The sequence below is a fragment of the Mus caroli genome, chromosome 13 (genome assembly GCF_900094665.2).
Source record: "Mus caroli chromosome 13, CAROLI_EIJ_v1.1, whole genome shotgun sequence".
NCBI classification, from domain to species: Eukaryota; Metazoa; Chordata; class Mammalia; order Rodentia; family Muridae; genus Mus; species Mus caroli.
In genome coordinates, this window is record NC_034582.1 from 29410135 (window position 1) to 29434767 (window position 24633).

The 24633-nt window shown below is 42.2% G+C and overlaps 1 protein-coding gene across 7 annotated transcripts in view; it reads right to left on the reverse strand.

Annotated features, from left to right (window-relative positions):
• LOC110307947 (serpin B6) overlaps positions 1-24633 on the reverse strand; it is an 83762-nt gene that overhangs the window by 14063 nt on the left and 45066 nt on the right. The window contains exons 1-3 of one of the 7 annotated variants that reach the window (XM_029468645.1): positions 22997-23078; positions 22260-22331; positions 856-1030 (exon numbers count right to left, since the gene is read on the reverse strand). In XM_029468645.1, coding sequence (XP_029324505.1) covers positions 856-1030; positions 22260-22331; positions 22997-23076 — 327 coding nt within the window. In that variant the 5' untranslated portion in view covers positions 23077-23078. Of the gene's footprint in view, positions 1-855; positions 1031-5061; positions 5230-5361; positions 5600-22251; positions 22333-22996; positions 23079-24633 lie in introns of those variants that run through there. The other 6 variants (XM_021180252.2, XM_029468647.1, XM_029468649.1 and 3 more) reach the window with 6 other exon arrangements.

Here is a 24633-nt window from a genome sequence, read left to right on the forward strand (position 1 = left end):
AAATCCAAGCCATCCTGCAGGAGGCCACATGGAAAATACTGGAGTAATTGCTACCGCATAAAGCTGCTTGAAAAAGAATCAGGATCCCAGCCAACAGTGAACATCCAGGTGTCAAACCTTAGATATACCTCCTTAGACTTTCCAAGCCTGATGAAAAGCTACATGAATGACTTCAGCTACTCCCATAGGAAACAGATGAACTGCCTATCACTAGTTGTAATAGCTTGGAACTAAAAGAAAGACAGTTCAAACTGAAGGCAAGCCTGTAGGCCAGAACTCTCTTCAAGCAGGAAGCAATTTGAGGAAGAAACAAACACAATTACATCTTATAAAAATGGAAAGGCACTGCTAAGAGTTAATCCAGAATGCAGTCCCTGTCCAAGGTTGTCTCCCAGCCCGGACAGTCTGCCTCTGCAGTCCATGCATTTCTGTAGCTAAAGCACTATATCCAAGAAGAGCCCTAATGGATCTGACCCTGGTATCTCAGCCAAGGGTGACCTCATTTGGGAAGAAACTCCAAAGTCCTGGGACAAGCTCAGTCTAGTGTTTCTTATCTATAAACAGCTGAGCTTCATTTAGGGCTAGAGAGAAGACAGAAGGGACCACAGAGACCCTGATCCACCCTTTTGGGGTTTTTACTCAAGCTGTCCCTCACCTACACACTGTAAACACCAGTGAGGCAGTGAAGGCGTCTTAACAAGGATAATACACCATTCCCTTCAGCTTGCCAACCTCTGTTATTTCATTCCCATGTGTTCCTCAAGATAGAATTTTTTTTCTTTGAAATTGGAAATGAAGAAGTCAAGCTCAACTGACAATGTATGATGCTTAGCTGCTGTGAAATGGGGCACTTACCTGAGCCATCTGGCTAGCAGTGGTTCCTTTTGCTCCCATGAAGACCATAGCCAGGGCTGAGGAGATGCTCATGGGTGACAAAAATACATTTTTTGAGCTGTTTTCACCCAGTGTTTTCAAAAGGTTTAAGGCAAAGGTGCCATTTGCTTCCTGTAGAGGATCCATGATGGTGAGCCTAGAGTGAGGAATTAATATCACATAAATACAGGCTGATGTGTAGGACACATCTTCACTCTCCCTTACACTGCGATATTTTTGCTCAGTAAACAAAAAAAGGAAAACAGCCTGGTAAGTAAAGGTCACATGCAGGAAGAAGTACAGCCCTACTGGGTTGACTCATCTTTGTCTTTCTTATGTGTAGAAGTCAATACATGGGGAACCAGAAGGAACTGGCTCTGAGGACACATCAACCAGGAGGGCCACAAATGCAGCCATGCAGGTTGGAAGCAAGCTAATGTAAGAGGAGGGCCTGTTCATGCTCACATCATCTACTAGCAGTTGCTAAATTCCTTTCTCAGTCAGACAGTACAACAGCTCTAAGGCTTCTCTGAGCTGGTTGGGAACTGACAGAACAAGGGAAGGGGAAGTAATGGGCTACAGGAAAGGGAAGGGTACCCAGCGGAAGTAATAGCAATACATGTCTCAGCTTTAACATTCCTAGGAGTATAAACACTGCTGAATTCCTTTGTGCCCTTTAAGTCATCTGATTTGACTCATCTGAATTTAGTCATGGACTTAAGCCTTTTTGTAAAATTTTCTAATGAACTAACATTTTTTTCTTTTTGGTGCACAGACTTGTCCTCATATGGCTATCGAGAATCCCTTTATACTGGTTACTTTGCCCTGAGCTGTTGGTCTTAAACATTCTGACTTTACAGGAACAAAAGGGTACTATGCTGAACTCTTCCAGACCAAGCACACAATATGGTTCCCCTCCTGGTTTCTTTCAGGATGGGATTTGTGAAGTACTGTGTTGCTTGGAGAATAGATTGAATATTGGTGCTGATTTGAGCTGGGGAAATGGTTCAGTGGATAAAGTGTCTGCCATGCAACTGTAAGGACTTGAGTTTGAAGCCTGAGCATGTAAGGCCAGACAAGGTGGCACATATCTACAATTCCAATCCTGCAAGATGGGAGGTGGAAACAGAAGAGTATATAGAAGCTCATGGGCCGGAAGCCTAGCAAACGCGGTGGCCAACTATGAGAGCCTATCTCAACAAAGTGAAGTGCATGGAACCACATCTAAAATTGGCCTCTGATTTCTATATGCAAGTCAATACACATGTATATCTACACCTACATGACATATGCATATGAGCAAGCATGCATATATTATACACACACACACGAAACAACAGAAAACCAAGTTGCTATGGTTGGACACACAGTTGACAAGATGGGATAGATGTTTCCTTTAAGGCCCTCATGGGCCATGCTTTAAATTAGATCATCACTGCAAGTTCTCGTGTACTTGACTCTTCTGAGACCCACTGGCACTTGGAGGCATTCATCTCTGCACTCAACCATACTACTCTCCTCTTTCATTATACGGATGTTTCATACAACCAGTGCTTACTGGCCAGATTAGTGACAGGACTCCTGGGCTCTTGTTCTGTGAATACTAGAGATCATACCTGTTTGTCTATATCATCTTTCTGGACCCAAACATATTCTTGTTTACTTATTTGTTCCCTTATTTTGATTCAGCACATTGTCCAACCACATTCTAAGAAAGAATATAGCTATTCTGGTTTCTAACATTTGAAAATATGTTATTATTCCATGCCACTGAGTTTGGCAGGGTCCACAAAAGGTTACATGTGACTTTGCATGGCTTCACAGCTTCCCAGCTGCCAGTTTTGCTGTTGGAAGGTCTGATGACATACTGACTCCAGATCTATCTACTGTCTCCCTACAACCCTAACTCTGAAAGCGTATGAATTCTTATTCTTATTTCAGATATTCAGAAACACCAAATTTTGTGACCCTACTCACACATTTTGCTGGGTTCTTGGAGGACCCTTTTAAACTAGCAATTTAAGAAAACTTCCTTTTCACTATGGAAACAGTTTTGAAGGCACTGCTCATTTCTCATACACTGACTCTGTGCTCTCTCTTTCTGCATTACCTATTTGTCAGATGCTAAAACTCTTGGACTGAGCTCATCTAGGACTTCCGTGATGTCTGTTGACAAAAGCAACTTCAGGTAGGGTTTACTTTGGCTCATAGCTCCAGAGTTCAAGGGAGATGAATATTTGTACTCAATTAGCTGTCAATGTTTTATGCATTCCAAAGAACGGTGCTGCCCACTTTTAGAATAGGTCTTCAAACCTCAATATAATCAGGATGGCCCTTCAATGGCCTGGCCAAGATGCTGACCTAATCAAGACAGTAACTTTTGGTGTTCCTGAGTATTGTCTCCTGAGTGACTCCACTCCTGCCAATTAGAAAATCATCACCAACCTTCTCCAAGTCTAAGAACACACAAAGAATGGCATTTGTATGGCAGTTGGAGGCCAGTGGTTACAGAGATGGTTGGCCAAGAAGGGCATATAAGCAATAGGGTCAAATATCTGTTCCCTTTCACTAGCACAATGACAACACACAGCTGAAAGGTCTGCAAAGACTGACTGTGTGGTTTAATCCCATGTCCAGCAAGCAGAGGGTTGGTATTCCATGTGACCCTACAGCACATGCTTGAAGGCTCTTTTGGATAGAGAAGGGGATGATTGTGGGAGGTACAACTGTTGATTACTCTAATTCAATCCACTGCTGTTGTCCTGAGTCAGTTGTAACTCACTAAAATAATTTAAAGGTGTTTTGGGCTAGAAATGGACTAATGGGACTTTAAATACACAGTCATTTCTGGGTATCTGAAGGGTATCAGTTGATATCTGAAGATGCCAAAATCTTTAAGTGTTCAATTTACTTATGTAAAATAACTTAATATTTGACCTAACCAATGTAAATGCTCCTGTGTACTTTAAATGGTCTAGAGATGAGTAAATACCCAGCACAATGTAAAAGCTAGATAAATGATCCCTATTAGCATGCTGTTTAGAAAACAAGAAAGGGGAAAGAGTCTATGCAGTCCAGATTGGGCTCAAACTCTCATTTCTGCATCACATTAGGATCAGAAGTGATCCTAACTCTGCATCAGCCTCCTGGGTCCTGGGATTACAGGTATACAGCAACACATCTCAGTTCTCCTTCAATGTTTTCTATCAGATTTTGATTTCTGCTTCATGTTGACTAAAAGTAAAATCCATGTATGGGATGGTATGGAGAGACATGCAGGTATAGGAAGCCAAATAAACTTGGTATATGGAGCCAAGAGTGCCCCAAACACACCCTTTCTGCACGATGACACAAGCCATAGCGGATACAATTACTCAGAGCAGCCTTGAAACACTAGGACACACCCCATGTAAACTGATAACAGCAATCATCCCATAAGCCCCAGCGCCACAGTCCCTGATCACACATACTTTTACCCAAGGTTACTTGATATTTTAGATCCCACACCCACCTCCTAAACCACTGGAGGGAGGAAATGAGCAGCCTCCGGAAGAGACCTATTACAATCAATTGCCTCCCAAGCAGTCAGAAAAATAAGTGCCAAACCTCACCCAGTTTTCCCTCACTCAGTGTTCCTGACACCATATGAATGCTAGCTATCCATACTTCTGATCCTAATGTGGAGAAAAGACCTAACCTAATGGGAGGAAAGGAGGAAGATCAGGCATGTATCTCAGTAGGAAAGAACTTGATCAGCATATTACAAGGCTCTGGGTCCATCAAAAAGAGGAGGAGGGAGGAAAAAACAAGTTCACATGCCAAGTTCTTCTGGCACTGAAACTGTCAAAAACTTTGCTCATGATTTTCTCCTAACCTGACAGACATCAAATTTGTGAGTTTAGTAGGAGGGGAAAAAAAANAAAAAAAAAAAAAAGATCTGGAATTGTTTCTCACAAGTATTTATGTTTGCGGGCCTCCGGGGTGCTGAAGATTTGTCACAAACTCCCCAGCACACCCTGGGCAGCGCCCCTGGGAGATTCGGGCACACTGGACAGGAAAGGGTCTGAGCACCCAGCCCTTGGTCTCTCTCCCCCACCTCCCAGATCCCAACGCCTGTCCTAGTGCGTCACCAGCCTGCGTCTCTGGAGTCTCCAGGTTCACTCCAGATCGAAGGACATACGTGATCACCTGTAGCCCCGGGGCCCCGCGCAGCAGCCAGGCCGGCTCCGCGCAGCCCCCATCCCTCGCTAGCTGTCGCCTCCAAGGACTCTGGCAGATCTGGGAGGGCGGCGATGTCACCAGATGGCTGGGACCACAAGGCGACTCACTTGGCTGCGTCACGGCCCGCTGAAGCCGCTGTGCAGCAGAGGGAACCCGAGTCAGGTCCACAGGACTCTCGCCGCACGCCACACCCGCCCGCGTCCCCAGCTCCCCCCCCCCCCCCCCCCCCCCCCCCCCCCCCCCGCCTCAGCCCACCGAAGAGCATACCCTAGATTTTCCTCGATTCTCTATTTCCGGACTGGTAGCAAGCAGAGAAGAGATGAGGAGGCCCCAACCGCGCCCCGAGGCCTTAAATACTTAGGGGGGGCGGAGAGTCGGGAGGAGTCTGAAGGCCAGGGTGCGGCCGCTCCCGAGTAGGAAAAGGAAGAGAGTAAGGCCAGGTGAGTGCCGGCGGACCCACAATCTAGCCTATCCTCTGGCTCTTGGCCACTTTGCCTCAGATTGGGCAGCTGATCTTTCTGGTACTTTCTGGATGCTTTGGCTACCTCCACTTAGCGATGCCAGAAGTGTGCCAGCACTTAGTGGATGGACATACTTGTGACAAAGCAGATCATAAGTTTAAAGTGAGAAAGGAAGAAAAGACTTTTAACTACTGGGGCTGGAGGTAGAGATCTTATTCAGCAGGCACAGAAAAATAAAGAAAGGTGGTCAATGCCTGTGTCCCAGTGTAGCCTTCTCAGCTTTGGGTAGGCCTTTTCCAGCCTTGAAAAAGATGAGCAGTATTCCCAGCCTTCAGCAGGCTAAGCAGATCTTATCAACCTGGACACAGACATCTGTCTTGGCTACAATTGCAGGTACCCATGGGAACTTTAATGTTTTTGTGCTGACCTTGCTGCTACAACATACTCAAGCTGAAGAAGTGGATGGATTTTGTGGTTTTTTTTTTTCCTTTATAAATGCAAAGCTTATTATTAAACTTTGAGCCTTGATCAGAACCTTTGTCTTAGCTTCATCCTTCTCTCGCCCCTTTGCCTTATTTCTAGCCCCCCTTTGAGGTAAAACCAGTTCGACCATGGCTGCTAGATGGCTACAGATGGACTTGAAAACTGGGGTGGGGGTGAAGGGGGGACTACTACTGAGAAGTGCTGTCTTGGGTGGAGCGCCACAGAAAACAGAAGAAAAGTGAAAGTATCCATGAAGCACTGTAAGCAACATGCAGCATTAATACTAGCACTAGCCATAAATTTTATTTTTTGAAACTGCTGCTGTAAAAAAAAGTGCTTTCAGGAGGATACAGGCTAGGCTGAAGAGGTGTTGGCCCAACACGGGCTTCGCCTAAGGTGTAATGGGGCAAGGGAATTCTAAATAGGCATTTGTCCACAGCCAGGAGCTGCTCCAGGTGAAAGGGTTAGGATTTAAAATAAAATAAAAAGATTAATAAACAAAAAACAACAACAACCAAAACAGATGTTAGAAAAATTCTTAGCTCAAGTACATTTATGTTGTCCTTAATTCCCAGAAATAGGAATGGTAAATATATAAATGAAAGAATTAGTCACATTGAGGAGGAATTGGGAAAGTTAGAAAAGCAGGGCTCTGGAGAACAACTATCGGTAGCTACCACTGTGCCTCTTCTCCCTTCTCTGGCAGAATTCCCAGAAGAAGGAGATAAAGAGTTAGGCCTTGAACATGAGAGAGAGAAAGAGAGAATAGGTTTCAGAAACGGAGTTGTCCCCTGTCCGGGACATTTTAGCACAAGAGAAGGAAAATAGATATAAGATATTTCAGAGCTCTCCTAGGGTCAGGAAGAAATTGGTCCTGCTTCCTCTCTGGCTCCTGCTGGAGATATACTTAGTTCTGGTTAGAATATCTGGGTCCCTTTGAGACATCAAGTTCTAGTTCCTCTCTGTTTATCGTCTGTCCTTGGTACACCATTTATCCATATGTCTGTCTATTTATGTTTGTTTTTGTTTTGTTGTTTGAATGATTGTTGTTCTGTGTTTCATGTTGGGGAAAAAAAAAAGGTTAAAACTTTATCTGCTGGCTGTCCATCCTTTGATTTAGTTAAACTTGTTTAAAAGGCAGTCTCAATTTGCATAGCAGAAACTGGTAAGCTACACTGCACTGTTCCTGGGAGTCAAGCACAGCTGGAAAAGCCCTACTAGAGGCTGATTATCTACACAAGTCACACTCTTAAAGGGACCAACAGCTTTTTGCTTGTAACAGAAAGTCAGCTTAAAATTGGTAACTCAGGGTTGGAGTCATTCTAAATTACACCTGGCATGAACCAACCCAGGAAAACAGATCTTTAAAGATACTTCTAAATTGGGATAATATTTTATGTAATTCTTATCCTAGAAACTAGATTTACAGAGGATAGTATTTAAGACAATGTCTCTTTAATATGTATTAAAAGTTGCAATGTCATGCATTCATATATAAGAACTGGCAGCCAAACTTTGTACGTGAAAGTAATGCTCTTGGTATTGACTTTAAAGAGAATGGTGGTTTAAAACTAGGTTTTGTTTTTCAAAATTATGGGCATGCTCTAATATTACAAAAGAAATTTAAAAATATAGTTAAACTGCCAATGTTCCATTAGCTGCAGTTTACAATTCAATCACAAGCTCAAGATGTTAACTCATCCATAATTGTAATTAAGAAAAAAATCAAGCAAGTGGAGAAGAATGTATCTAAAGGATATTATAAAATAGTAGCTTTGAAAGATTGTTTCTTTACTATTCCTTTGCATCCTCAGGATTGTGAAAGATTTGCTTTGTGTTCCTTCTATTAATTATAAAGAGCCAATGAAAAGGTATCAATGGATAGTTATTCCTCAAGGCATGGCTAACAGTCCTACATTATGTCAAAATTTAGTGGCACAAGCCATTCAGCCTATAAGACAGCAATGGCCAATAATATACATTATACATTACATGGATGATATCTTATGAGCAGAAAAAGATCCTCAGGACTTGTTTCTATGTCTAGAGATTTACAACAAGCATTAGCTAATAAAGGATTACAAATAGCTCCAGAAAAGGTGCAAACTCAAGATTCTTATAATTATTTGTTTTAGGCTTACAGATCAAGCCGTTTTTTCTGAGAAAATAATTACTCATACGAACAATTTAAAAACTTTAAACGATTTCCAAAGCTGTTCAGTGATATTAATTGGCTTTATCCTTATTTAAAGCTTGCTACAGGAGAATTGAAAGCCTTATTTGATATTCTTAGGGGTAGTGCTGGTCCTACCTCTCCTCAAGTTTTAACTTCAGAAGGGTTGTTGACCTTATAACAAGTAGAAAGAGCTACTGAAAAACAATTTGTTACTTATATACATTATTCTTTGCCTTTACATTTGTTGATTTTTAATACAACTCATACACCTACAGAATTACTATGCCAAAAAGCTCCTCTTATGTGGATACATTCAAAGATATCTCCTAAACATAATATATAGCCATATTATGAGGCAGTGGGTCATATTATGATACTTGGAAGAAAGCAGGTACTGATTCATTTTGGCAAAGAAACAGATATCATTATTCAGTCTTTTAATGTGGATCAAAATACTTGGTTAAAGCAGCATAGTACAGATTGGTTGCTTGCTCAGATAGGATTTGAAGGCATTATAGATAATCATTATCCTCAAGATAGGCTGATAAAAATTTTAAATGTACATAAGTTTATATTTCCTAGTATGACATCTTTACAACCTCTACATAATGCTCTTTTAATATTTACTGATGGCTCCTCTAAAGGACTCACAGGATATCTTATAAATAATCAACAGGTAGTCATAGAGACTCCTGGGCTTTCTGCTCAGCTGGCAGAACTCACAGCAGTACTAAATGTTTTTCAGTCTATAAATGATTCTTTTAATCTTTTTACTGAAAGTATATATGTGGCTCAGTCAGTTCCTTTGTTGGAAACCTGTGATACATTTCATTTCAATACACCAGCTGGATCTCTGTTTTCACAATTGAAAAGCATCATTCTTGAAAAAAAAATCCATTTTATACTGGTCAAATAAGAGCTCATTCTGGTCTTCCTGGACCTTTAGCTGCGGGCAATGATGGTATTGACAGAGCTTTAATAGGAGAAGCTTTAGTTTCAGATCCTATTGTTTTGGCTAAATGTGATCATAATAAATTTCATCTTTCTAGTCATACTTTAAGGCTCTGACATAAGATTACTAAGGAGCAAGCTAGAATGATTGTAAAACAATGCCCTGACTGTCTTACATTATCTCTAGTTCCTCATTTAGGGTCTAATCCATGAGGCATTGTGTACAATCATATTTAGCAAATGGATGTAACTCATTAGTCAGAATTTAGAAAATTGAAATATATACATGTCTGTATTGACACTTGTTCAGGATTCATTTTGCTTCTCTACATACAGGAGAAGCTTCTAGAAATGTAATTGATCATTGCTTACAGACTTTTACTGCTATGAGATTGGCTAAAATCATCAAGACAGAAAATGGACCTTCTTATATTGGATACAACCTTACACAATTTTGTAAGAAATTTGGAATTGAACATAAAACTGGAATTCCTTATAATCCATTTGGACAATTGGAATTGATAAACATGTGTATCAAAGTCTGAAAAATTGACTTAAGAAAAAACAAGAAAAATGGGAATCATATCTCCATACATCACAAAAATTTTAAAATTTGGATGCCAAGGAATTCTCTGAGTGTGGGGAAGAGGGCATGTTTGTGTTTTTCTGGCAGGATGCTGAAGGAGCATGCTAGCTGCCAGAGTGGTTAATGAGACATGCTGATGCTGGAACAAAGAATGAGGCTGATTGTGAGTTTGTAGAGTGACATGACAATGATGATAGAGAAGCTGTATTGGGCCTATGTCCCTGATCCATCCCTTTTTTACATCCAACAGTATGGGAAGGTCTAGAAGTTGTGGTGATGGTAAACAACACTAAGTTGATGGGTATGACTGCTGGAGGAAATTTCACTATCAATAGAGAAATTACCAAGGATTGGGAACTAGTTTTCTCCATATGCTTTTGTGGGAGTTGCAGCTACAGGCGCTTCTGCCCTAGTTTTGCAAGAAAAAAAAATGATAAGCGTTTTGGAACAGCAATAGATACAGATATAGAAAGGATAGAAGCTTCTATTCCCTATTTGCAAGAGTCTCTAACCTTCTTGTCTGAGGTAGTTCTTCAGAACAGGAGGGGACTTGATCTTTTATTCCTTCAACAGGGAGAACTGTGTGCAGCCCTCCACTCTACCCCCAAAGATTGGACCCAGAGCTGCTGTATATTAAGCCTACACTCCCTCTCCCATGCAGCTCCCCCTGCTGGCAATTTCTTACAAAGCCTGGCAAAACAGTTTCTAGAGCCTGGTGAAGAATATAAAGGTTACTGTTTGCCATCCCTCACAGGTCTTCTGTATTTTCTCCTCTTTGCCCTCTTCTCTTCCTCATTTAATGAAGAAATAGCTGTGCTTATCTTTGGTAGATAGCCTCAGCCCTGTGGACCCTGCACTGTGTGGGAAAGGACCAAAAAATGAGCAGGAGGCATCAGTGACTTAGCAGTCTCCTGGGTTCTTGAGAGATAGAGATAGAGATAGAGATAGAGATAGAGATAGAGATAGAGATAGAGATAGAGATAGAGATAGAGATAGAGATAGAGATATGGTGTGTTGGGTTTTTTAATTAGATATTTACTTTATTTATATTTCAAATGTTGTCCCCTTTCCTGGTTTCCTCTCCGAAAACCCCCTATCCCCTCCCCCTGCTCCCCAACCCACCCACTCCTGCTTCCTGGCCCTAGCATTCCCCTGTACTGGGGCATAGAGTCTTCACAGGACCAAGGGCCTCTCCTCCCAGTGATGACCAACAAGGCCATTCTGTGCTACATACGCAGCTAGAGCCATGAGTCCCACCATGTGCACTCTTTGGTTGGTGGTTTAGTAGCTCTGGGCTAGGTCATATTGTTGTTTCTTCTATGGGGCTGCTTATCCCTTCAGCTCCTTGGGTCCTTTCTCTAGCTCCTTCATTGGGGACCCTGTGCTCAGTCCAATGGTAGGCTGCGAGGATCCTCCTCTGTATTTGTCAGACACTGGTGGAGCCTCTCCCGATACAGCTATAACAGGCTTCTGTCAGTAAGCACTTGTTGGCATCTACAAAAGTGTCTGTGTTTGGTGATTGCATATGGGATGGATCCCCAGGTGAAGCAGCCTCTGGATGGTCATTCCTTCAATCTCTGCTCTGAACTTTGTCTCTGTAACTCCTTCCATGGGTATTTTGTTTCCCCTTCTAAGAAGGATTGAAATATCCACACTTTGGTCTTCCTTCTTCTTGAGTTTCATGTGGTTTGTGAATTATATCTTGGGTATTCTGAGCTTCTGGGCTAATATCCACTTATCAGTGAGTATATACCATGTATGTTCTTTTGTGATTAGGTTACCTCACTCAGGATGGTATTTTCTAGTTCCATCCATTTGACTAAGAATTTCATAAATTCATTGTTTTTAATAGCTGAGTAGTACTCCATTGTGTAAATGTACCACGTTTTCTGTATCCATTCCTCTATTGAGGGTCAACTGGGTTCTTTCCAGCTCCTGGCTATTATAAATAAGGCTGAGATGAACATAGTGGAGCATGTGTCCTTATTACATGTTGGAGCATCTTCTGGGTATATGCCCAGGAATGCTATTAGTGGGTCCTCAGGTAGTACTATGTCCAGTTTTCTGAGGAACCGCCAAACTGATTTCCAGAGTAGTTGTACCAGCTTGCAATCCTACCAGCAATGGATGATTGTTCTCTCCTGGGTTTCTCACTTTTCCACAGGGGTTTTCAGAGCATGGGTTTCCACCCATAGCAAATGTATTTATACTGGAAGCATCTACATATCAGTGTGGGGGCAGGGAAGGATGGAAAAATTATAGTGAGGCCACTGTGACAGGATAGAGAAGAACAGAAGGCAAGAAGGAGATGCAGCTCAGTGGTAAGTGCTTGTGTACCACACATGAAATCCAAGTTTCAATCACTTACAACGTGTACACACACATACACACACAGAGAAAGAGAGAGACATCACAATGAACTTAGTCAAAGTCAAAATATTCTTTAAACAATCCAGATATGATGCTAAAAAGAGAGAATGGACAAAACCAAGTGGGATCACTCTGCATCTTGCCTAGAACCTTCTGATACTATGATACTATGCTACCCAGCATGGAGGAAGCTTCCAGATCAGTACCAGCTTCATTTCTTCAAGTTGTGTTTCCAAACTATGTAGTGACTTCAGCAATAGGTTCTTCCCATTGTGTTCTGTTGGGGAACTAGGAGCAATGACAATAGCCTGTATTATTTTAGAGACTCTGGGAGCTCCCTGGCTACCAACTCCAAGGAAAGTATCCCATACCTAGCTCTACCTTTTTGTTTGATAATCTATGTTTTAGATAAAAAGAAGCCCATCTGATCTACTCCAGTATCACTATGTAATCTGTTTCAAGATGCAAATGAAGAGAGGATTCCCATATGCTTGTCAGGGTGCAGGTATACAGTTACCTGGCCATGAGGTCTTGGGTCATTGCTGAAGGGAGATTCATGAGGGTGCCAGGTAAACTGCTCCCTCAAGTACCAAGAGTATTATTAATCTACTCTCTGGGGGCAAAAAGAACATAAGATCCAGAAGTACCAGAGAATTGATACAACATCATGTCTTCTAAACACAGCAGGGCCATTGCCATCTAAGAATTCATGGTAGCTGATTGCCTGTAGGTGACCCATATGAGATATAGCCACTCAACATTCCAGCATGGATAAAAAAGAGCTTAGGGAATTGCTGGCAGTTGTCTTCTACCGGACATAGAGTGCCTATGAGCAAAAGGACAGCCCTATATTCAGTATATATGGATAGCACTAACTGAACTCAGTGAGTTATGAAAGAAAAGGAAAGGGGGAGCCGGGCGTGGTGGCGCACACCTTTAATCCCAGCACTCGGGAGGCAGAGGCAGGCGGATTTCTGAGTTCGAGGCCAGCCTGGTCTACAAAGTGAGCTCCAGGACAGCCAGAGCTATAAAGAGAAACCCTGTCTCGAAAAACCAAAAAAAAAAAAAAAAAAGAAAGGAAAGGGGGGAGAGGGAATTAAATTGAGAGGGAAATGGGGGGCGGCTGTCCAGCAGGGGTTGGAGGAGATGTGATCAAAATATATCTATCATATGCATCTATGATATTCTCAAAGGATAAATTTTAAAATATACTAACAACAACAAAAAAAACCCCACAAATGAAAAAGAGGGTTAAAGATGTGGCCTGGGTGATAGAGTGTTCTACGCATGGTGGATTCCATCCTTATCACCTTTAAAAAGCAAACAGCTAATTGAGTGGGAGTCAGGCATGGGAAGAGATGAGAAGATGCATAAAGCACTCATGAAGCAGCTTGAAGGACTATCAAGAGACAGCCAGCCAGAGCTGGAAGGAGCTGGAGGGATTGTGTTTAAGGTCAGAAGAGATGAGTTTAGTCTATCATTTACCTTTTGAATCATGGCAATTGTAATCAGCTAGCAAAGTGCTAGGAAATATGAAAATTGATAAACAAGAAAACCAAAACTGAAAAAAATGGTTTTCTCAAGAGAATAATAGTGTGCTGGTTTTCTTTCTTTTTATTATTTTTTATCTATCAGGTCAGTGGCTCAGAGGGTATTTGTACTTCCCAGTGCAGTAACCTAGCACCTGGAAGACAGGTGCCCAGAAGAGGTGGGGCTGTGAAGCTTGAAAGTGCCACGGTGCCAGAAACCTCAAAGATGGATTTCATGACCTGAGTTTCAACTATTTGTTTTTTTACTGTTGAAATTATACTCTTGTATTTAAAACTTAAATTAAGAGAATCTTGGTACTCTGGAAACTATAAAGAGCTAAATCGCCAGAAACCAGTAGCTTCTGGTCCCCCAGAAGAGTAAGAGAGAGTTACAAGGCCAGAGGTCATCAGCCTTTGATCTTTGGATGCTGTGTCCAACCTCAGTATCTGAATGCTTAAGTTGGCCCCCAGCATCCCTTGCCTACTTGTTTTAGTAGTCACAGTAGTAGTTGTTGTTGTTATTGTTGTTGTTGTAGTTACTATGACCAGTACTACAGACAATATATTTCTATAAAGAACAGAGAGGTTAATCTAGCTTGCCATTCTAGAAGCTAGGAGGTCCAAGAATAAGAGAATATATTAGTAAGGGTCTTTTTGCAGGGACTTGGGGGAGACTCTGCAGAGTCCTGAGAAAGTACAGGGCTTGACACTGTGAAAGAGATGCTTTCAAAATGCAAGGACAACTAGGCTTTATAACAGACTCATTTAAGATACCCCTGTGCCAGCCAAGCAGTGTTGGCATACACCTTTAATTCCAGCACTCAGGAGGCAGAGGCAGGTGAATCTCTGTGAGTTCAAGGTCAGCCTGGTCTACATAGTTGCAGGACAGACAGGACTACACAGAGAAACTGTGTCTTAAACAAAAAAAGTAAAAAGAAGTGAGAAAAAGGTATCCCATTGCCCAATTAATCCTTTAGCACATTGATTTAGTACCCCACTTATACCAAAGATCTCATGACCTAATCATTCTATAAAGACCCCCACCTCCTAATACCTTACATGAGGGATTGGCTTCAGTGTAAGTTTTTCTGGGGACACTCAAAGCATAGCACCCCAGTCTCTTATGAGGAAGGCATCTGTTTGCTGAGGGCAAGGAGAAAGTGCTTGTATAGAACAGTACTCTATTGTCTAGTTCTCACTGCAGCATTCCTAAGACTTTCCCTCCAAATACACATTGCCCATCCCGTTTTCCAGGGTCATCAAAAAATGTAGAAACAATGTAAGGCCTTCACAGGACAGGGGTACTTCCCAGCCTGTGAGTTAACTATGTAACTTCATAGGCAAAGTCCTTTAGGACAATTGCAATCTTGTTCTTTGGGTAGTTTGATGTGTAATATCGGCTTTAGTAACTTTATTATATAGCTGGCTAGTATTGGAAAAATTACGTCAATGGCTTGCCTGATACAGTATAATTGTTTCATTTGTTCCACAAACTTATTCTACTTATTGAGCAGGCCATGACCACTTGGGGACAGAAATGGAGAGGATAGTCTCTGGTCTCAGTACAGAAGTGCAAGCAGATGAAATATGTTGTGGTATGTCAGTATCTGTGCTGAATATTGGGGCAGGAACAAGTAGAAGCTGAGTAAATAACTTTGCCCTTGGGAATATGAACTAGAAATGATGTCAGAGTTCTTAACACTAGAACTGAGAATTTCAGAATGAGGATGAGCTGAGTAAATGGCACACAGAAGGGAACATTCCAGCTGCTTTTGGTTGTGAAGTTTATCACATCAAGAAAAAGCAAGCTAGGGAGTTGGACATAGTAGTACAAGGTTTTAATCCCACCATTCAGTGGGCAGAGGTAGGCAGATTTCTATGAGTTCAAGGCCATTCTGGTCTACATAGTTAGTTCCAAGAGAGCCAAGGCGATAGGCTTAGATTTCTCAAATGCTTCAACACCCCCTTCTAGCCCATCATCCAAAGGCAGGAGAGAAAAGATGGTAAATAGGACAAGGGGATTTGAACATGTTTATAATTTGTTCTTAGGATTGATTCTGATCTATTGTCAGGATACCAGGCAGTCCAGTATCTCAGTAAGTACTCAGGCAGGCCTTAAATTTTGTCTGTAGCCCAGGATAGACTCAAACGCCTTTAGTTTTCCACATAGCTGGATAACAAGTCTCTGACACCAGGTCCAGAGTCAATTTCCATTTTGACATGAAAAGATTGAAGTTCCATGGGAAGTTCAAGAGAGGTCTAGGAACCAAGTGTCAATGTGATGTCAAATACATACAGACTGAAGTCATGGGCCTAAGTGAGGTTTTCCCAGAGAGGAGAAACATTCCCAGGAATGTCAGTACACAAAGGTAAATAGAGAGGAAAGAGCCAGCAGCTGACTAGGAGAGGACAAAGGGGCCTGAAACACTGAGGAATGGGTTATTAAGAACAAAGAGAAGGTACTAGCGCTTAAAAAAAAAATGGACCAGGGTGGTTTGGGGCCATGAAGAATCCCTATTGAACAGCAATGTTGAGAGCAGTGGCCTTCAAATAGGGAAGGATGGGGGTGCGGGGGCATGGTTTGGTTTCTTGAAGAACAGTGAGGAGGCAGAGGTATATGTGGATTTTACTAGGGGAATGAATGGCAGGGAAGTGGAGTCAAATGTTAAGAGTCTCTATGATCAGGCCTGAGGCACCAGGGTTGGTAATAGGGCAGAAAGCCGGGTGGAACTGGTGTGGTCTGGCCTAGAGCAGGAATGAGCAAGTGCTGGAGGATCTGTTGGCACTGGAGTGAGCTTGTGACCTCTGTGGAGAGCAGAGCAGGGAGGTGGTCAGGGTTGCAGTGCCATGTCTCTAGACACCCAGAGGAAATGATTGGTGTGAGTCAGAGACAAATCATGATTAATCAGCTGGAGGAATCCGCCTGCTCTGGAAAGAGTCAGGACAAGGATAGTCATGACTCCAGATTACTGAAGGAATATGGCACATGGGTAATATGGAGAAGCCTCTCCTTTCCATGACCTAAAGACTAGGAAACTTAGGAAAACTTCAGGTCCCTTAGCTCTGCCCCACTGCTGGAGTATCCATTCTTCCCAGCTGTCCCTGAACCCAGCCACAAAGGACTCCCCACTTGCTGCAGCCAGTTTGAACCCCATAACCCACTCACTGCATCCTAGGCAGAAGCTCTCACACACCAACACAGCCACTGTAATGGAACTGAGCCACAGGGGCCTGTGCTAGAGTCAGCCCATGAAGTCCAGAGGATGGAGATGAAGTCACATACTTGAGAGAATTGAGATCCCAGAGGACAGGGATTCTGAGAAGAGGGCAGGGGTTGGGGGTGGAGGCTGTGTAGGGGGATCGGGACAGGACAGGGGCTGAGGTAGACCTGGGACTTCATGGGCTGTGGCCCAGGAGGATTTTGCTCAGGGTCTGGTTAGGGGTTTTGAGGCTGGACTGCTGAGAGAAAAATCCCTGGTTGAACCATGTGGGGCCAAGGCTAGGAAGGGGTGGGTGGGGTTGGGGTAGAGTGGTAGAAAAGGTCAAGTGACAACTTAACCTAAGATGACCGGCCTGTTAGCCACAGGGTGTGGCTTAGACTGTGCTCTTGGCCCAGCAAGTAAGGAAATTAAGCAGATCACATGTGATATGCTAGTACAGCAAAAAGCACATGCAGTCACTCTCTTTGGACAGTTAATCTAGCCTGTACTGGCAGAGTCCTGAAGCCTTGTTTTCTGTTGTCATTCCAAATGTTTCATTAGTTATTTGAGTCCTCCACTCAAACTTAGGATGTTTTTATAGTTCTTATATAACACAAACTGGGCTAGGGATGTATGTCAGCTGGAAGACTGCTTGCTTCCCTTCTACTGAACTGACTTTGATCATAGAAAACCCGGGAAAGTATGTATACCTGCACTCCCGGCACTCAGGTAGATATAGTAGAACCTGAAACTTAAGATCATCCTTGAGTTCCAGCTACATGAGACACTCTCTCAAAAGCAAATATATAAATAACAAAACAAGAGTGAATCCTTAAAAAAACAAACAAACAAACTTCCATGAATTCCCAAAGGTCTTAATGTTTAGTTACTTTAATATACTGTTCTCCAAGTTAGCCAAATAAGGTAAAGCTTTACTACTCAACTTGGAAAACAGAATTCAAATCTAGAAGTCTTCCTTTCTATGCCTGCTAGATGTCAAGCTGTAAATAAGAAGCTGATGGGATAGGGACAGAAGTATTTACCAAATCAGAACTGATATGAGGCTTAATAAAGAGAGTATATTACAGAAGAAACAGAAACACAGAAAGAAAAAAAGATTCCAAAGACAATCTCCTTCCGCAGATGGAAGGGAATCCTTTCATATCAGTGGGGAAGTTACTTGATCTTTGTACATAGGCCATTTGTGTGATGTCATACCTGGGTAGACAGGAAGTGTCCATGTTACTATCCTGATAAGTAATACACTCACAGCAGCATTTGTCCTTCCTGAGCCTGGCCACTTAGGTGAGGCCCCAAGGGTCATTAGGGGATCCCATGATGCATTAGGCATCACAAGTTACTGGATCAGGCTTAAGGCAGTCAGATTCTGCTGTTGAAGTGGGTATTTGTGTGTGGAGTGGGGGTGTGCTTTCATTTTGGGCCTTTTTGTTTCCACAGTCCCCTCCCCCCAGATGACCAAGGTCAGTTTTGACACTAGCTCAAGGTCTTCTTCCTGAGACTGCTTCAAAGCCAAAAAGGGGGGCTGGAGAGATGGCTCAGAGGTTAAGAGCACTGGCTGCTCTTCCAGAGGTCCTGAGTTTAATTCCCAGCAACCACACGGTGGCTCACAACCATCTATAATGAGATCTGGTGTCCTCTTCTGGCCTGCAGGCATATATACAGGCAGGCCACTGTATACATAATTAATAAACCTTTTTGAAAAAATTTAAAAAATAACAAACAAACAAAGGGAGCTGAGAAGGGATGCTAGGGGCCTGACTGGCACTGTTGGTCTGTCATAGGCGTGTAGGACCTTAAGTCATGAAAGATTTGAGTTGCATTTTGGAGAGGGGGAGGGGTGATTATCATAGGAAGTATTGTGAAATAGTTTCAGGGTTGGAATGGGACAGGGAAGAGTGACAAGAGAAAGTTGCATGAAGCCGATGACTAACAGATGACATTCCTAAAACCATGTAATCTGGTTAATGGCCTGTAATCTGGAAGACAGCAATCAAACTAAAAGATTAGGGAAGCAGGGGTCAAAAAGGAGACAATTATGCCACCAGGTAGATCTAGGTGAGGCACAAACCAGGAGTCCCAGTCCCATGTGCCCTTCCATAGAGCTTGCGCACAGAGGCTGTCTGTCTTAAAGAACATTTGACTTTTGGACTTTTAACTGCATAGTAATATTTCTACTTGACTGGCTCAGATAAAATACTGCATTCTGGTGAGGAAAGTAGGCCCCTGGGCTGCCAGATTTAAGAGCACAATAGCTGGAAGACTGCACCCTCAACTAATGAGCAAGGAGATGTAAGGAAACAAAATATATGCCGAGATTCAGCTAGGGGAGTCCAGTGAGGGAGTGGTCACTGGAGATGCATATGGAGGGATATGGCTTATTGGGTTCCTTTGAATAAAGAAGCTGGATAATCTGTTGGATAATCTCTAGTGTCCAATTAGGAGTTAAAGGGAGTCAAAACCAAGAAGGGACAGTGTTACTTGAGGGCATCATAGATGCATTTGAGAAGGTGATAAAGGAAGGCGACTGTGAGCAGGATTAAGAGGGTGAGAGTCTGAACAACTAAAACGACACCATCTGGTGATTCCAGAAAGTCAAGGTAAGAGATATGATACCAGCTTTCACAAAGGTGAGGAGAAACGCTAAGCAGAGTTGGAATGGGACAGGGAAGAGTGACAAGAGAAAGTTGCATCAAGATTAACATATGAAAGAAGCCAGTTGACAGAAAGACTGGAAGAGCTGCCTTACCAGGATTTCATACTCAGGAAAAGTACATTATCCAAACATGAGAGAGGTGAGGCTATGTAGTGCGCTCCCATTCTCTGGAGTGTTCTCTCTTCCTGAAACCGTCTCTATTTCTGTTTCTAGACATTTCCCTGTTTAATGCTTTGCTACAGTACACAAGAATCTGCATACTTCAGCATGTAGCCTGGGACTTCAGATCCATGTCTAGAACACCTGGTGAGCCGGCCAGAAGAAAGAGGTAAACATAGAATGCTTCTCAACTTCCTGTCTCTCTTATCAGGGGCCCCCAAGTGCTGTTGTTTCTTCTTACCTAGAACAATTGAAAATGATGGGCAGATTCCCATGGAAGACTGAGCATGGATTGAGAAATCAGATTTAGTTTTTCCTTCTTTTCCTTTCTCCAGCTGAAGGTGCCCATGGCCAGATCCAAGTATATGCCTGGACTCTCTTCTGTCTCTCCATATTGGCATATAAGTCCATCAAAAGAAGTATACATTGGCCAAGGAAAGATGCCGAAATCCCCCTGAAAATTGAGACTCAGAGCTAGAGAGATGATTCAGCAGATAAGAACATTTGCTGTTCTTGCAGAGGGCCTGCCTGGGTTTTATTCCCAGTGCCCACAAAGCAGTTCGCAGTTGTCTGTAATTCCAGTTCCAAGGACTATGTCACACTTTTCCGACTTCCTTGGGTACCAAGCAAGCAGATAGTGCATATACTCACATGTAGGCAAAATATTCATATACATATGACAAAATAAATATAAAATATTGGCTTATAGATTTAGACTTTTTCATAGATTCAAATACTCATTTGTATGAGTTGATCATGCACCTTCAAGGGGCATAAATTTATCAGTACTTAAGTTTCAAATTATAGCATCACTCCAAATAAAGCTGAGATTATGCCAAGCTCAAATTTAGATGGACAATTGTATGCATTTCAACATGTTAGCTAAACACAGCCCTGTGAAAAGTGGACATATGTAGCCCAGTTTTTCAATCTGGAACCAGAATTTGAAAACAAATTTCAAGATTTCCAGGAAAAATAATTAATATTTTAATATATTTGCATCTCCATTTTCAGCCCACATAATATGTTATATACCAATTTTCAAGCAGAATGCACAAAGATGCAATCTGACGTTTAACCTAAGAATAAACTTGGTTAGGTCTCTTTACTCAGCTTTTCTGGAACCTGTCTCTCCAGACACAACTATCTCTCCATTCCCAGTCACAACCTGTTCATGTCATCAGTTGTTGGCAGCTTATATATTTGTGAGCAAGTATGGAACTCTTGTAGAAGTATGGAATTCTTGTAGACCAGGTTATCCTTGAACTGAGAGATAGGCCTTCCTCTTAGGAACTAAAGGCGAATGCCACCACTGCTGGGCTGAGCAAGTGTGTTTGAGAATGAAGCACATCTACTAAAGTCAGAGCCCAGACACTTGACAAGCACCTACAATGTGCTCAGAAGCACATTAGTCTTCCATGGAAGCAGCTATTGACGCAAATGTTAAACAGCATATTAGGTTGTTGCCATCCTTATTTTACTTAATTGAAAATAGTTTTGACAACAATATGAACTAACCAGTACCTCCAGAGCTCCCTGGGACTAAACCACCAACCAAAGAAAACGTATGGTGGGACTCCTGTCTCTAGCTGCATATGTAACAGAGGATGGCCTAGTCACGGTCATCAGTGGGAGGAGAGGCCCTTGGTCCTGTGAAGGCTCCATGTCCCAGTGTAGGGGAATTCCAGGGCCAGGAATGAGAGTGGGTGGGTTGGGGAGCAGGGGGAGGGATAGAGGATAGGGGGTTTTCAGAGGAGAACCAGGAAAGGGGATAACATTTGAAATGTAAATAAAGAAAATATCAAATTTTAAAAAGGGAAAAAAAGTTTGAATAACGAATTTTTATTTGTTAAATGTGTTCACTTTGGTGGGGAGTGTATGGGAGACAGATTGTACATCTTGGACCTGTGTAGCAATTTTATTTTTAAAACAAGGTTTCTTTCTGTAGTCTTGGATGTCTTGGAACATATACTGTAGACCAGGCTAGCCTGGTTCTCAGATATCAGTCTGCTTTGCTTCCAGGATGCTAGGATTTGAGGCACAATATGCCTTAAATCTCAAACTTTGGAGAGAGAGGCAGGTGCATCTCTGTGAGCTTGAGGCCAGCCTGGTCTACAGAGCTAGTTCCAGGACAGCCAGGGCTACACACTCTTATGAGCAGAAGATGGCACAATTAAGATTGTTATGTAAGAACTTTTTCCTTCTCTGCAATGGCACAGATGTGCAGGAAAGTAATACACAGACCCCCCCCCCCTTTTCTCATCAGCTTTTGTATTTGTATATTTAATGTGTAGCTCAAAGACAATTCTTCCTCCAGTGGAGGACAGAGAAGCCAAAAGGTTGGATAGCCCTGCCTTAGTACAAATCACCACTAGATGGAGCTCTAGGGTTTCCTAATATTGAAATATCTCTGTCCTCTCACAGTTTTTGGTCTTTCAGGCCCTTAAGGTCACCTCCTGGTGACAAAGAATCCTTGAAGTACACATTTAGTAAAATAGTCAAAGGATTGTAGGAATCCTTGGCATAGTTTTTGAAGCTCTTGCCAAGTACGTGAAAGGCATGACTTACAAACCTACAGGCCACGATGGCTTGGCACCCTTAGACTCTCAGGACCCAGATATGTATTCTTGAATGTAGTTTCAGCTAACCTAGATTGAAAGAGAGCAGGATTGTCAGAAGCGGTGTTATCTCCTGTGACTCAACTGATGAAAATTAACGAGTTTTATACTGGCTTTTTTCATTCTATCCAGTAGACAGACAATTGCATAGTCTGGGTTGAACCATCCCTGATCATTTCTTTATGCAAGTGGCATGACAAGACCAGCAAGGGCTCTCCAGGTAAGAGAGCAGAGCTGGCCAGGTTTTAGCTGAGAAAGTCAGCCTTAACAGCCTAGGCTCACACTGAAGGCCAGACATGCAAGCAGCAGGCAGTTGGGGTGATATAAATATTCTGCCAGGTCAAGTCGAAAGCCAAAGTGAGTCCTTGGAATTATTTACTGAATGATTTGGAGGAATCATAGCTAAATCACTCTATTTTGGATTGTTTGCGACGTTTTAGACATAGGCAAGAGGGCAAGTACCAAATGGTGCCACCTGGTGAAAGTGGCTATCTTCTGCAGGAGAGGGACACAATTTTTAATTTTCCCCTGAGTTCCCTGTATGACACTCCCAAAAGAATCTGAGGACAGAGGGTATCTGGATAAGTGGGAGAGGCTCATAGTTGCATGGGCTAAGTCTTAGTCTTTCCACACTGACTCCTGAGACATGCTTTAATCTGACTTTACAAACAAAACTCAAGGCAGGGGGCACTCACCCTCTTGGAAATAGCAGATTTCTTGGATCAAGAAGTCTGGAAGGGAGAGGAGGACAACAGACACAACCTGAATCAGTCATGTGCTCAGCTCCTGTTACCAGAGTTCTCCGGGTCAAAGTCTGAGCTTAGCAGCCTAACAAGTTAGGCTCAACCATCTATCCCCAACAGATCAATTAAAGAGACAAGTAACAGTGTGAAGCAGAGAAAAGTGATTTACTCTATGTGGCTATTAGAAAGAGGAACAAAGAGGGCCAGTTAACTATGCAGGGTTTTCCAGAGAAATAGAACCTGTAGTTATAATGGGATTTTAAAAATTGGTTTACATAATAGGGCCTAAGTAGTTCAATGATTGTTGTTCATATGCTGAAAACACTGAGGACCTAGTGATAGTCACCTCAACAGTCCCAGTATGACCCTGAAGGTCTCAGAGATCCCTGGACAATCTCAGGGTGTTAGGGAAGGTGAAGGCAGCAGCAACAATAGAGGAATAAGCACACTTAAGTCAGCAGCACTACCTCTCCCTTGGACCTCTTTTCTTCTGAGCTGCTATGGAAACAGCCACCTGGTCTGAGGAAAGTCTTCTCTCCTCAGTTAATTCTTCCTGGAAATGTTCCCACAGACCTGTTCAGAGATGTCTTTCATTTGATTTTTAGATCCAAGCAAATTGATAATCAAGATCAACCATTCTGAGCTGGATACATGGTTTAGCAGGTAAGACACTGGCAGTTTTTCCTGAGGACCCAGGTTCAATTCTCAGTGACCACATGATGATTTACAATCATCTGCAGCTCCAGTTCCAGGGGATCTTCTGACCTCTGCATACAGCAGGCACACATGTGGCATACCTATATACATGTGGAACAAACACTCTATACATTTACAATAAAAAGAAATATTTAAATACTTTCATATTATCCATTGACCCTTTAAATCCATCTTTGGAGTACTGATATAAGGTCAGGGTTTGGGGGTGTGATTTAATTACTTATTTAGGTATCTTAGACATAATATTACCATATAGACCTGGCTAGCTTGCTGTGTAAACATGAAGGCCTTAGTTTAATCTCTAGCACCAAGCAAAAAAAATCTAGCCTTGCAGTGGTAGTCACTTATACTCCCAGAACTGGAGACAGGTGGGACAGAACAGCTAGGGGGTTTGGTGGTAAGCTAGCCTATTAATGGCAATGAATTCCAAGTTCAATGCTCATTAAAAAGCCTGTCTCAAAAAATACAGTGGGGAGTGATTGAGGAAGGCACTCGATGTTGACCTCTGACTGCACACCAACATGCACCTGCACTCACACACAAAAGAAGAAAAGAATACTACTTTTAAAAATAGAAATAATCTTATAAAACATTTTAGTCTCAGTTTCTAAGATTAAAACTTTAATGTGCCAGACATTTATGACTTTACATATTAATATTTAATAGCATGTGGCACAAATCATTATATCAGGAAAAAAGCTGAAAATTAACATTTTGATTAGTTCTGGATAAAGTGAAATCCTCAAATAACCTGTTTTTCTTTGGCCTAAAATTCAACAATAACTGTTAATTTCCTGCATTCTAACTAAATGTTTTTTTTTTCAAAGGAAGGGGGGAAAATGTCAGAGGTAACAATTCTTATGTATTAATGT